This window comes from Corythoichthys intestinalis, chromosome 20 (assembly GCF_030265065.1).
Source record: "Corythoichthys intestinalis isolate RoL2023-P3 chromosome 20, ASM3026506v1, whole genome shotgun sequence".
Lineage (NCBI taxonomy): Eukaryota > Metazoa > Chordata > Actinopteri > Syngnathiformes > Syngnathidae > Corythoichthys > Corythoichthys intestinalis.
This window is the reverse complement of record NC_080414.1, coordinates 28,421,858-28,435,133: the sequence shown is the minus strand read 5'-3', so window position 1 is coordinate 28,435,133 and position 13,276 is coordinate 28,421,858. Positions and strand designations below refer to the sequence as shown.

At 37.7% G+C, this 13,276-nt stretch overlaps 1 protein-coding gene across 1 annotated transcript; it reads right to left on the bottom strand.

Annotated features, from left to right (window-relative positions):
* Positions 1-1,351: 1,351 nt before the first annotated feature.
* Positions 1,352-11,846, bottom strand: LOC130908891 (agouti-signaling protein-like). The gene is made up of 3 exons (XM_057824813.1): positions 11,625-11,846; positions 8,236-8,309; positions 1,352-2,603 (listed from the first exon to the last, which is right to left on the bottom strand). The coding sequence occupies exons 1-3, from the start codon at positions 11,743-11,745 to the stop codon at positions 2,406-2,408; spliced, it is 393 nt and encodes a 130-aa protein (XP_057680796.1). The 5' UTR covers positions 11,746-11,846; the 3' UTR covers positions 1,352-2,405.
* Between the last annotated feature and the right edge of the window lie 1,430 nt (positions 11,847-13,276).

Genomic DNA, 13,276 nt, shown 5'->3' with positions numbered 1-13,276 from the left:
AGATGACTTGAATAGCTCTGTTTGGGAAGACTTTGATCACTGACCACAATGTATTCATTAGATATGCCCCATATATTCCTCATCTACATATAATACGGTATCATCCGTGAATGATGAAACTTGGTGTATGTAAAAGGGATCCAGGAAACCATTTTTTTGCATACTACAGCTTTTATGAAGATAACAAAAGTTTAAAAAAAAACAAAACAACAATTGCAAGTCCTGCGATGGGACTATTGCGCATGCGCATATTGCGATGGCGATGTTCAAACGATATATTGCACAGGCCTATTTGCTTGTGACAAATACGGCCAAAACGAATAAAGGCATTTTTATTTGATCGCAGAAGGTAGAGAGAAATACAGGTTACGATAGAGTTCCATTCCTACGTTGGCGACGTAACCCGAATTTCAGCATAAATTGGAATTAACCCTTTAAGTACCTGTGCAAAATAAATATCCACAAAGTCCAAAAATGCTGTATTTTGTTTAATGATGTAGGATACACTGCCCTCTGGTGGCAGCCTTGGGTCTGGCTGGACTGTCGCCTTGTATGACTGAGAAGCTGACTCAGATGTCTGATATGGATAAAGGATTGCTTGGCACCGCCAGACTATTTTTCCTGTATTTTTCAAACACTGTGAGAAATAGTCTGGGACCCAGCCCATTAACGGCCCCTTGAACAGGTACAAAATCAACCATCCAATCAGATTGGTTTATTTGCGTGACGTGTTCTTAACGAGTAACGTCACTCTTGCACAGATGGCGAACAGGAGAGCCGAGAATATGTTCCAATCCGCGGTAAAACCAGTTTTAAATTACCAAAAACACATCGACACAAGTCATTGACAACAGTCAACATGGCTCGCACTAGCCATGTTGAATAAACGTCTCCATTCTCCGCTCATGCTAATTACTTGTCGCTTTAACAACGTCACGTCTGCCCGTCGCTGATTGGTCCACTCCGCTATCTGTTTGCTGTGGCTTGCTCCGCCCTCAGAAGTTGATCCGACGGACGGTCGCCAGACTCAATCGCTGGAACAGCGGTTGAGTCTGGTATACCAAGCAAGATAAAGGATAGCTGCGCTCTGGTTTGGCCCACATAAGGCTGTAAGTTGTTTCAGCTAATATTTGTTTGAGTTATGCGTGTTTGTTAAAATGTGTGTCGGTTTGAACAGCTTTAAAAATTGTCAAAAGTGAAGGAAGTAAAAAGCTTCAAAAAGCACAATAACCTTGTTTGCTGTCTGTAAAACTGAACAACTTCACATTTAGTGAAGACAGAACACATCACATCAATAGAGTAAAGTAAAAAATAAGATACTGTGAGGTACAATAAGGTACTGTTTATAGACTGGAGACAAAAAGGCAGATGAGACTATGGTGTCGAGAAGTCGACATCGCGTACATCAAGTATGTCGTAACCAGGGGACTACTTGCATAGCATGACTGTTTCCATTTTTATAAGACATTTTTTGCAAGGGTTTTTATCATTTTTGACTTTGTAGCTCCCCGAGTATTTGCATTATTAATCTTTGAGACATGTAAAATTGCAAATGTCTTCCGATCATATGAAGTATTCCAACTGAATTACTGGTTGTATCTATTCCACAACTGCACATTATTTTCTGACAGATGTTATGTCATAAAGTTCAGAGATACACAATACCACAATCCATTTTTAATAGCTATACTTAATTCCCCTACATAAAACATACAATCTCAGCAGTTTCAGTCCAATAAACTATCAGAAATTACAACATTCTGTGACGTATTACTTTGGAAGTCCTCTGTGCTCTGTAATATCATACAATGTGTATGTTACATACACACACGCAAAAATTACATACACATGTGTATATATACACAGTATATTGTGTCACAATTAGAAGATACATTCAAATTGGATTGAAAGACAAAATCAAATCTAATGTTTAGGAAATAAAATTATTGCATTAAAACTTAACAAAAATATTGTTATCAGACTGATATCAACATTTGTATGACATCATACAATCAGTTGTGCTACCATGGTATTGGAGTCCACTTCAATGCCACCGCATTTTGAAATCCAATATTCTTGGGCACCGTCAAGGCCTCTTAGAATTGTCTTTTCTCTGTCGTTAATGTCACCCGAGAATACAATATCACAAAACTTATGTAAAAGCTCACGAAAAAAATAAAAATATTGATAATAATGTAGAAGAATCATTATGGAAGTCAATACCCCCAGTTGATGAAACCATAGAATACTTTGCATGGGGTTACATGTCACAAAAGGTTATAATAAGTCCTTCAAAGTGATTTTGCGTGATGCAATGTCCATGAAAAATACAAAAAGTTGCATATATAATCAACTCCATGCTATGTATGCATGTGTCCAATCCTATATTTTGTTAGGGTTTTTTTCTATGTATTTTTGATGCATTGCATATTTATCCTCCTGCAAAAGCAGATGGCTTTGAAAAAGTGGCAATGACAAGTGGAACAGGGCTCACAGCAGCCCTGTTGGGGCAAACAGCTTTGTCCCAGCTGGGAACATACAGCAGAAGCAGGTTTTTGAGCGTCCTTGCTGTCCTTTGGAACATCAGGCATCCCTTTAGTCCTCTAAGGAGTCAAAAGAGGGGAAAAAGATTATTTTAAACTAGGCAACACGTATGCATTAATAATCAAGTTTCCAAATATGAGCAAACTGTATTTCTGAGCTTCTGAATTTTAAACAATGTGCAAATTACTGCATACACTGCTGGCAAAAAGTAATTCTGTCAGATAATGCTAATTTTCTCCCAGAAAATGATTGCAATTACGAATGCTTTGGTAGTAATATCTTCATTCATTTAGCCTGCAATGAAAAAACGCAAAAGAGAATGGCAAAAAAATTAAATCATTATCATTTTACACAAAACTCAAAAAATGGGCCAGACAAAAGTATTGGCACCCTTTGAAAAATCATGTGATGCTTCTCTAATTTGTGTAATTAACAGTACTTGTTACTTACCTGTGGCACATAACACGTGGTGGTAATAACTAAATCAAACTTGCAGCCAGTTAAAATGGATTAAAGTTGACTTGACCTCTGTCCTGTGTCCATGTGTGTACCACATTGAGCATGGACAAAAGAAAGAAGACCAAAGGGCTGTCTGAGGACTTCAGAAGCAAAATTGTGATGAAGCATGGGCAATCTCAAGGCTACAAGTCCATCTCCAAAGACCTGAATGTTCCTGTGTCTACCGTGCGCAGTGTCATAATTAAGTGTAAAGCCCGTGGCACTGTGGCTAACCTCCCTAGATGTGGACGGAAAGGAAAAATTGACAACAGATTTCAATGAAAGATTGTGCGGATGGTGGATAAATAACCTAGACTAAGATCCAAACACGTTCAAGCTATCCTGCAGTCCGAGGGTACAACAGTGTCAACCCGTACTATCCGTTGGCGTCACAATGAAAAGGGACTCTATGGTAAGATACCCAGGAAGACCCAGCTTCTGACCCAGAGAGATACAAAATTCAGGTTGGAGTTTGCCAAAACTTACCTGAGAAAGCCAAAAACATTTTGGAAGAAAGTTCTCTTGTCAGATGAGAAAAAAGTAGAGCTTTTTGGGAAAAGGCATCAACATAGAGTTGACAGGGAAAAAAACAGGCCTTCAAAGAAAAGAACACGGTCCCCACAGTTAAACATGGCGGAGGTGTCCTGATGTTTTGGGGTTGCTTTGCTACCTCTGGCACTGGACTGATTGACCGTGTGCATCACATTATGAAGTCTGAAGACTACCAACAAGTTTTGCAGCATAATTTAGGGCCCAGTGTGAGAAAGCTGGGTCTCCCTCAGAGGTCATGGGTCTTCCAGCAGGACAATGACCCAAAATACACTTCAAAAAGCACTAGAAAATGGTTTGAGAGAAAGCACTGGAGACTTCTAAAGTCTCCAGCAATGAGTCCAGACCTGAATTCCATGGAACACCTGTGGAGGGATCTGAAAATGGCAGTTTGGAGAAGGCATCCTTCAAATCTCAGAAGCCTGGAGCAGTTGTCCAAAAAGGAATGGTCTAAAATTCCTGCAGAGCATTGTAAGAAACTCATTGACGTATTCCGGAAGCGGTTGTTTGCAGTTATTTCGTCGAAAGGTTGTGCCACCAAGTATTAGGCTGAGGGTGCCAATACTTTTGTCTGGCCAATTTTTGGAGTTTTGTGTAAAATTATTATGATGTATTTTTTATTCGCTTTTGTGTTTTTTCATAACAAGCAAAATAAATGAAGATGTTACTCCCAAAGCATTTGTAATTGCAATCATTTTCTGGGAGAAATTGAGCCTTATCTGACAGAATTGCAGGGGTGCCAATACTTTTGGCCAGCAACGTACATTAGTGCAGTGCTGCAACTATTTATCGATTAACTCGAGTAATGGATTAGAAAAACAGCTTCGAATCAAAATTTTGCTGCTTCAGAGATTCCTTTAATTTGAGTGACGTTGTAATCGTTTGTTTCCAAAGTGTTGCATTTAGTTTTATTTTTTCTGGGGTGGATACACTGCCCTCTAGTGGCAACAGTGAATAATCCATAACTTGTCTAAAGGTTGGAATACACCAGGCGCATCTGCGGCGAGTCAGCATTGCCGCTGCGCCATCGCAATAAAACGCAGTCGTTAAAGTCAAGCAGCGAGTGCACATCAGTTGCAAAGCGCTTGCGGTTCAGAGGTGTCCCAGAAGCGGTTCAACGTGTCGTACTCGAAACGAACGGTTTAAGTTTAAGGTTTGACATTTATTATTTGTCGCGAGAGGCAAATGATTCATTGAGGCATTTCATTTGTAAAATACTTGTTCAAATCTTTGTCATTGCAATTGTTTTTCTCTTTAGCACAGAACTTTTTTCTTTCTTTCAACCACTGACTGACCACACATGGGGTCTGAAAGGCAAATGGTTTTTGTATTGTTATCTTCAAATTAGTGCTACAACAATTAATCATTTAAATCGAGTAATTCGATTAGAAAAAAAAGCTTGGAATCAAATTTTGCTGCTTTGAGGATTCGTTTAATTAGAGGGCGTTGTGATGGTTTGTTTTGAAAGTGCATTTAGTTGTATTGATTTGAGTGGATACACTTCCCACTAGTGGCAACTGAATATGTCTTAACTCGTCTAACATCCAGCTGCTCCCTGTTAAGACCAACATAAGGCTGTAAGTTTTTGTTTGAGCTAATAAAATGGTTTATGAGAATGAGAATGCTTTATTTTGGACATGAGAAAATAAAAGTAATAAACAAACAAACAAACAAAAAACAAAACAAATCAGACAAACCAATAATGATACTTGAGATAACAGCAACAATATTTAAGACAGTAATAATAATAATAAATAATATTAGAATTTATTCATTGTGTCCAAAAAGGAGTAGGAAGAAGCATTTGCTTATTAAAACCTACCCCCCTTTTCTATTCCTCAGTAATATCAGTCCGCCCTATTTAATTAGGCCTCATATCAACAAAGAAATAATGTAACCATATACATAAGATGCAACACAAAATAAAATAAAATTAAATAAAAAGGATCAGCCAATAACAGATATGTGAAAACCCCCTATATTAAAACCCTTCCTCTTTCCTATACCCTGTGAAAACCATGTGTTTGTACCACTTCCTAAACTGGGTCATGCTTGGACATTGCTCGAGCCCCTCATCTAACTTATTCCACAGTCTTACTCCACGAACAGAAACACAAAAACTTTTTAATGTAGTCTGTACCCTCTGATGCTGTAAGTGAAGCTCCCCTCTCAAACTGTGATGACCTTCTCTGTTAAAAAAAAAAAAAAAAACCTTCTGTACATTGCCAGGAAGTGACATGTGGATAACCTTATCCATGAGCTGAGCTGTTCGAAAATGAACCAAGTCCGTGAGTTTTAAAGTTCTGGATTTTAAAAATAATATATTAGTATGATCCCTATAACCAGCATTATGTATTATTCTTATGACTCTTTTTTGCAAAATGGATAGTGAATTTATTGTACATTTATAAGTATTACCCCAGACCTCTGCACGGTAGTGTAAATATGGCATTCATAATTTGGTTTAGAGGTATATTTAGCAGTTTTTTGTGGGAATAAGTGTTTGAACGCTTTGTTCAGAGCTTTGTAAAAAAAAAAAAAAGAAAAAAGTTAGCATTTTATAGCATTTAAGCTAGCTGACTTTTGCTATGCAAGTTAACCAATTGTTCTTATGTTGTACTTCTATCCTCATTTGTTAATTTTGTTTTAGTCTGTTTGAGGCTATATCAGGTATTTGTAGGTTTCAGTATTTCAGTATTTTCTTTGTTTTGAATGCATTTATTGCTGTTTTGAAATGAAAGTGCAATCCTGCACAGTTTGAAGGAACACAAAGGAATTTTGTTTTGTATTCACATTTAATGCTCTTTTGAAAGTGCAATCTTAGCAAGCCAAAATAAATGTTACTGCAGGCATAAACCCTTGTTTCTTTTTTTACATCTCCTAAAATGTATTTTGCAAGGCATTATTCGTAATCCGATTACTCGATTGTTCGAACTAACTACACGATAGATTAATCGATAGGTGCAGCCCTAGGATACATTATACAGTCATACACTGTAATCCCAAACAATTGAACTCGTTCATAACTATTACAGTTGCAAAGGTCAAATGTAGTTATGTAGTTGACTGAGCTCTCAAGTTTTAAGCTCTGTTACGATTCATGTTTTCATAGCTAATTTGCAGGGGACGCTACTTGGGTGACCACCTGACATCTGACATGATTTCCTCGCCGTGATTTTACAAGAGTGTTAGCAAACATGTCAAAATGGCGGACAACTTTTACAATGGAATGGACGAAAGAGCACGATTTCCTCGCCAAAAGCAGTCTGGACTCGTTCCACGGTTTCTGCACGCTTTGTCGATGTGGACGTGAGCAGCAGGGGCAAAGCAGCCGTAGAACGTCACTCGGAGATCGCGAAACATAAAAGAAAGAGGCGAGCAGCATGTGCGTAACATTGAAAACATTTTTTGGAGAACCCTCATCGCCTCTGGATAATAAAATAACTGCAGTTGAACTTTGTACAGTTCTTCCTCTTATAAAAGGTTAACTTCTTTATCAGTTCAGTGCTCACATTGCTTTTACACAAAAAAATTCTTGTTCTTAAGAATTTTGTTTGTTACAAATGTTCCTTTTTAATACCGTTTCAAACTAAGATTTGAAAAAACAGTAAATTAGGGCTGCAGCTATCGATTATTTTAGTAGTCGATTAGTGTATCAACTTGTTAGTTGAATAATCGAGTCATCAGATTAGGAACATTAAATGCATTGCAGATGAAATTTTAGGAGATGTAAAACAATGGCTTGCTAAGATTGCACTTTCAAAAAAGCATTTAATGCGAATACAAAATAAAATTCCTGAGTGTTTCTTTAAACCATGCAGAATAGCACTTCCACTCAAAAAATTTAAATACCTGGGCTTAGCTACAAACAGTAAAATAAATAAATAAATGAGGAGATAAGAAGTACAAAGGAACAATTGGCTAACTTGCATAGAAAAAGTCCGCGAGTTTAAATGCTATAAAATGCTTTTTTTTTTTTTTTTTCACAGTACTAATAAAAAATTGTTTAATCACATAATCCCACAAAAAAAAAAACAGCTAAATATACCTATAAACTTAACGAACGCATTAAAAAAAATCATATTAGCTCAAACAAAAACGTACTTTATGTTGGTCTTAACAGGGAGCAGCTGGATTCAACCATGGAGTCAGAACATATTCAATGTTGCCACTAGAGGGCAGTGCATCCACACGAATCGATAAAAATAAAAGCAAACACTTTCAAAACAAACCATGACAACGCCACTCTATTTAAACGAATACTCGAAGCCACAAAATTTGATTCAAAGCTGTTTTCTAATCGATTTACTCGAGTAAATTGATTAATCGTTGCAGCACTCCAGTAAAATGAATTGTCAAAAAGGTTGGACCTTTAATTGATTTTTTTTTTTTTTTACTATTTAGTTACACAAATATGTTCCCTTAACGTGCAAATCTTTATTGTTCATGAAAACAAATTACAATCTAGAGAGTTCTGTGAATTTATCAGGGTTTACAGTGTAATAGTCTTTTGAGGAGAACTTTAAAGATGGCATAAAGCGTTTTATAGAACAGTAATGAACAGAATGAACGTCACAGGCATCTTTGAAAAAATAAAAATATACTTATTAACAGCAATTATAATAAAAGGACATTCCAATTTACCATCATCAGAAGCTTCTGCTGTTCATACTGCCCTCTTCTTGCAAACAGTGTTCTATATTTGCTTGGTAAACCACCTATTGAGAGATAAACATGATTAGTAATTAATTGTAGTGCTTATAGACACAGTTTATGAATGCAATTTCCCAAAAGTACCGTAATTGCTGGATGACACTTAATGACATCTGTCATAAGCATTCACTAATGCCCATGACAGTGTTATGTCATAACTAGAAACTGCAATTTCAGGAGAAATTACGATGGGGCTTTGCTGTGGTAGATACAGATCTATCAGGTCACTTCATGTTGATTTGGGAATATTTCGAGCACACTTCCTGTTGATATCGCGTCACTTCCTGTTGATTTAGTGACATTTCAGGGACAAGTCCTGCAGCTATCGGGTCACTTCCTGTTGATTTGGGGACATTTCGGGGACTCGTCCTGTTGCTACCAGGTCACTTCCTGCTGATTTGGGGACATTTCTGTGGCCACGTCCTGTTGTGGGGACATTTTGGGGACACGTCCTGTTAATATCAGATCGTTGCCTGTTGATTTGGGGACATTTCCGGGACTAGTCCTGTAGTGGGGACATTTTGGGGAAACGTCCTGTTGATATCAGATAATTGCCTGTTATTTTGAGAACATTTTGGGGACTCGTCCCGTTGATATCAGGTCACTTCTTGTTGATTTGGGGACATTTCGTGGACACATCCTGTTGTGGGGACATTTTGGGGACACGTCCTGTCGATATCAGATCATTGCCTGTTCCTGTTGATTTGGGGACATTTTGGGGACACTTCCTGTTGTGGGGACATTTTGGGGACACGTCCTGTTGATATCAGATCATTGCCTGTTGATTTGGGGACATTTTAGGGACATGTCCTGTTGATATCAGATCGTTGCCTGTTGATTTGGGGACATTTCGGGGAGACGTCCTGTTGTGGGGGATGTTTTGGGGACAGGTCCTGTTGATATCAGATTGTTGCCTGTTGTTTTGGGGACATTTCGGGGACACGTCCTGTTGCATGGCTGTCAATGGCATCGACTTACTTGGGCGCCAGTTAAATGTCAATGGGCTGTAATGGTAAGTTTCTGGTCAAAAATCCCAACCACACAGTTTTTTCTGCCATTGAAAATGAATGAGAAAATGGACGTACACGGCTGCCATTGGTATCCAATTAGAAATGAATGGGACAGTTTTTAGCAAATTTTGGGGCAAATTCTGTATTCAACTTTTATGCCCCTTAGCATCCTGGAATATTTTATGTGTAAATTATGTGATTTGGTCATAAAATGGTAGCACCAGATACATTTTGAAATGTCTTTTTTGTGTTTCTTTTCTTTTCTTCCTTTTCCATGCTTTCAAATTCATTAAACACTTTCTGCCATTTGGTTTAATACATAATGAAAATTTGTTTTGTTCATGGCCTAACAATAAATTGGTAATGGTGAAAAGTAAATTACTCGTGGTTTTTAGCTATTCACTGCCGGCCTCTATTGATAGCAGGGGAATTTTTGTATTTGTACTGTTGCTGTTGTTCCCCACCTCTCGCCTGTTATCAGATGGGAATAGGCTCCAGTTCCCGCTACCCAAATGAGGACAAATGCTTAAAATAAACAACAAATAAAAGATCAAATTAGTGGCGTCAACAGTGTCTAGTTGAGCCTACATGGTCAATCCAACACACACAATAGAGACGTGCTATTGTGAAGGCATAATAAATCAGTAGCGTGCCAAATTACAAATAAAATCTAATTTCCTGTGGAAATAGCTTTTCTTTGATTAGATCAGTCTTGGGCCCTTTTGACTACTGGCCAGAATGTTTTCAGTCACTTCCATTTGTATTCACTAGAGGGACTCAGTTGAGTTGTAATTGTTTCCGATCTTTATGTTTAACAGATATGTAAAGATTAATAATTCAAATAATCATGTCAGTCATAACAGAAGCAATCAGATGGTGCCATCCTCCATTTGTGGAAAACTAGGTGTGATCAGGGATTGCAGAGGTGCAGCCAATCCCCCCCCCCACACACACACACACAAATGAGTTCCTGTGCTTGTGTTACTGTCCGAACTTAACTGAACAAAAATCTCAACAATCATATTATGCAGTACATTCAATGAGGTATTAGGTTCCTTCTATGTCTGTCTGTCAAAATGGATTTTAACTACCAGCCTCATAATTGACACAAATGCACTATGTTCCATTATTAAGTTAAAAACAAAAAGTTGTAATAGCTGGATACGGCTTCTGTGAGAAATATCTTTTGCTTTTCTCAATAGGGAACAGCTGTAAACCGATTTATAAACTCTGAAATCCCTATTTAAATTATTCAGTAAAATGTTTATTGCAGAAGGCTGAGTGAACCTGCATTATTTTTATGGAGTGAAACCAGTTAATTGTGTGAAGCACAACTGAGTTTGTAGTCAAAAGATATACACTGTATACATCACATCAGGTATATAATCACTTATTTACCTTTTCACAAATATATATTCAATGCACATGTAAATTGGGATTTACCTACAAAATTGCCAAATCGTGTTCAAAATTCTGCTACATGACGACTATAGATTAGCCGTTCCAGGTAAAGATCAAATTTGCTTTGAAGTGCAGACATGCATAATGAATTCCTCTGCCATCAGATATGGAACTGGATCACAAAAGCCGTTCTGTCATTAAAAAGCATGCAAATCTACCATTCAGCGTGACCAAACTGACAAGAACATCAAATGAATCTCTACAATGTGGTCTTCAACCTACAATGACTTTTTATATTAGGTACTGTACTTAAGTAAAAAGTATATTCCACTCTTCATTTATACAGGATCATCAATTTAGCGTGTTATTCATAATTATTATGCTCATTATGGGGGTAGTTTGCAGAAATATATAGCTGCACTGCATCATAAAAGTAGAATATTTAGATTTACTTACCTAGTGAATATGCACAATATAACAAATCAAATCATAATCCAAATAATTTTGGTAATAGAACTAGTTTTAGGTTTGGTAACTGCCTTTTAAGACAATTTGTATTTAGTTCTTTCAGCCTTTTGTTATTATCTGCATAATTTAAGGTGCAAATGCTGAATGATATTACACATGACTATTGGATTCAGTGAGCTATATTTCAGTTACAAATTACTGGCAACCAAAATGACAGATAGTACTCTAATCATCATGAAAACTGTTAAAATTATTGTGAAAAAAATACACATTTTATCCTGTCCTACAGTGAAATTGTGTGATTTCTGGGCTATTTATGAGGTTTTTACTTGCTTTTAGAATCATATGATAGGCAGATCAAATGCTCTCTCAGGCAATTTAATTCAAGCTAAAATAGCATTGGTGACATTAAACCCCATAAAGCTTGCTGTGCCATCTCACCTGCCCTCCTGGAGATCTTTGCCATATCACTGCTCCCACTTTGGAGATCGTTGCTGGTGAGAAGTCCCGCGCTGACAAACATCAGATGAAGAACACATAAACACAACACTGAGAGCTTCATCCTGACTGCAACCAACTTCCTTCCCGCTGTTGTCGCTAGGTACCACTTGAGAAAATTCGAAAAAAAAACAAAGCCACAGGGGTCTCCTGGCCTGCTTACAAGAGGTTCAGACTTGCTTTGTCTGTGTGTCTCCCTGCCCTGACTTATTTGAGAAGCAGGCAAACACATGCGCAGAACCCGCCCCTTAGTCTTCACGCCTCTCAATAAGTATTCATTGACTTATTATGCATGATCTTACTTCAGCCGATCTTCCAGGGAGTCCAACTTGTAACCATAGACGTGTACAAAAGTGCTGTTCGCCCTCTGTTGATGAAAGAAAACCATACAGCGGTCACTGAAACAATTTGACTAGAGTAATGGGGAAAAAACACATGCAAATAATTGACTAATGAAAATCTGACATTGCTTTTTTAAATCTGTCATCCGACAGAATAGGTGTGATGAGGGGGATCAACAAAACAATACGGTGTTATTGTCTAGTAAACAAACATATTTTTATGTTAACCCATGTGTCATCAACATATCTGAACAAGTGACCGGGCTAAGTTCTACTTAATGAATCATGAGCTTTTATTCTCACTTCTTGTGATATGTAAGTATCTGAACCTTTTGGAATTTCTCACATTTATTACCATCAAATGTGATATGATCTTTGTCAAAATCACACATATGAAAAAACAGTGTCTGCTTTAACGAAAACCACCCGAACCTTGATAGGTTTTTATATTTTACTGAGGATAATATGCAAACAAAGACAGAAGGGAGGAAAATAAATAAGTGAACCATCGCATTTTATATTTTGTGGCTCCCCTTTTGGCAGCAATAACTTCAACTAAACGCTTCCTGTAGCTGCAGTTCAGTCTGGCACATTGATCAGGACTAATCTTGGCCCATTCTTCTCTAAAACATTGCTGTAGTTCAGTCAGATTCCTGGGATGTCTGGCATGAATCGCTGTGTTTAGGTCATGCCACAAAATCTCAATGGGTCCAAGTCTGGACTTTGACTTGGCCACTCCAGAACGTGTATTTTGTTCTTCTGAAAACATTCTGAAGTTGATTTACTTCTTTGTTCTATCCTCTTTTTAGCTTCAACTGTCTGAAGGCCGGCCTTAGGTTTTCCTGCAAAACATCCTGATAAACATTTGCATTCATTCATCCATTAATGATTGCAAGTTGTCCAGGCCCTGAAGCAGCAAAACAGCCCCAAATCATGATGGTCCCTCCATCGTGCTTCACAGTGGGGATAAGGTGTTGATGTTGGTGAGCTTTTTTTCCTCCACACATGACGTTGTGTGTTACTCCCAAACAATTCAACTTTGTTTTCATCAGTCCACAAAATATTTTGCCAAAGCATTTGTAGAGAGTCCAAGTGCCTTTTTGTGAATATTAAACAAGCAACAATGTTTTTTTTTTTGGCAGCAGTGTCTTCCACCGTGGAGTCTTTCCATGAACACCATTCTTGGCCATTATATATAGTTGATGTGTGCACAGAGATATTTGACTGTGCCAGTGATTTCTGTAAGTCTTTAGC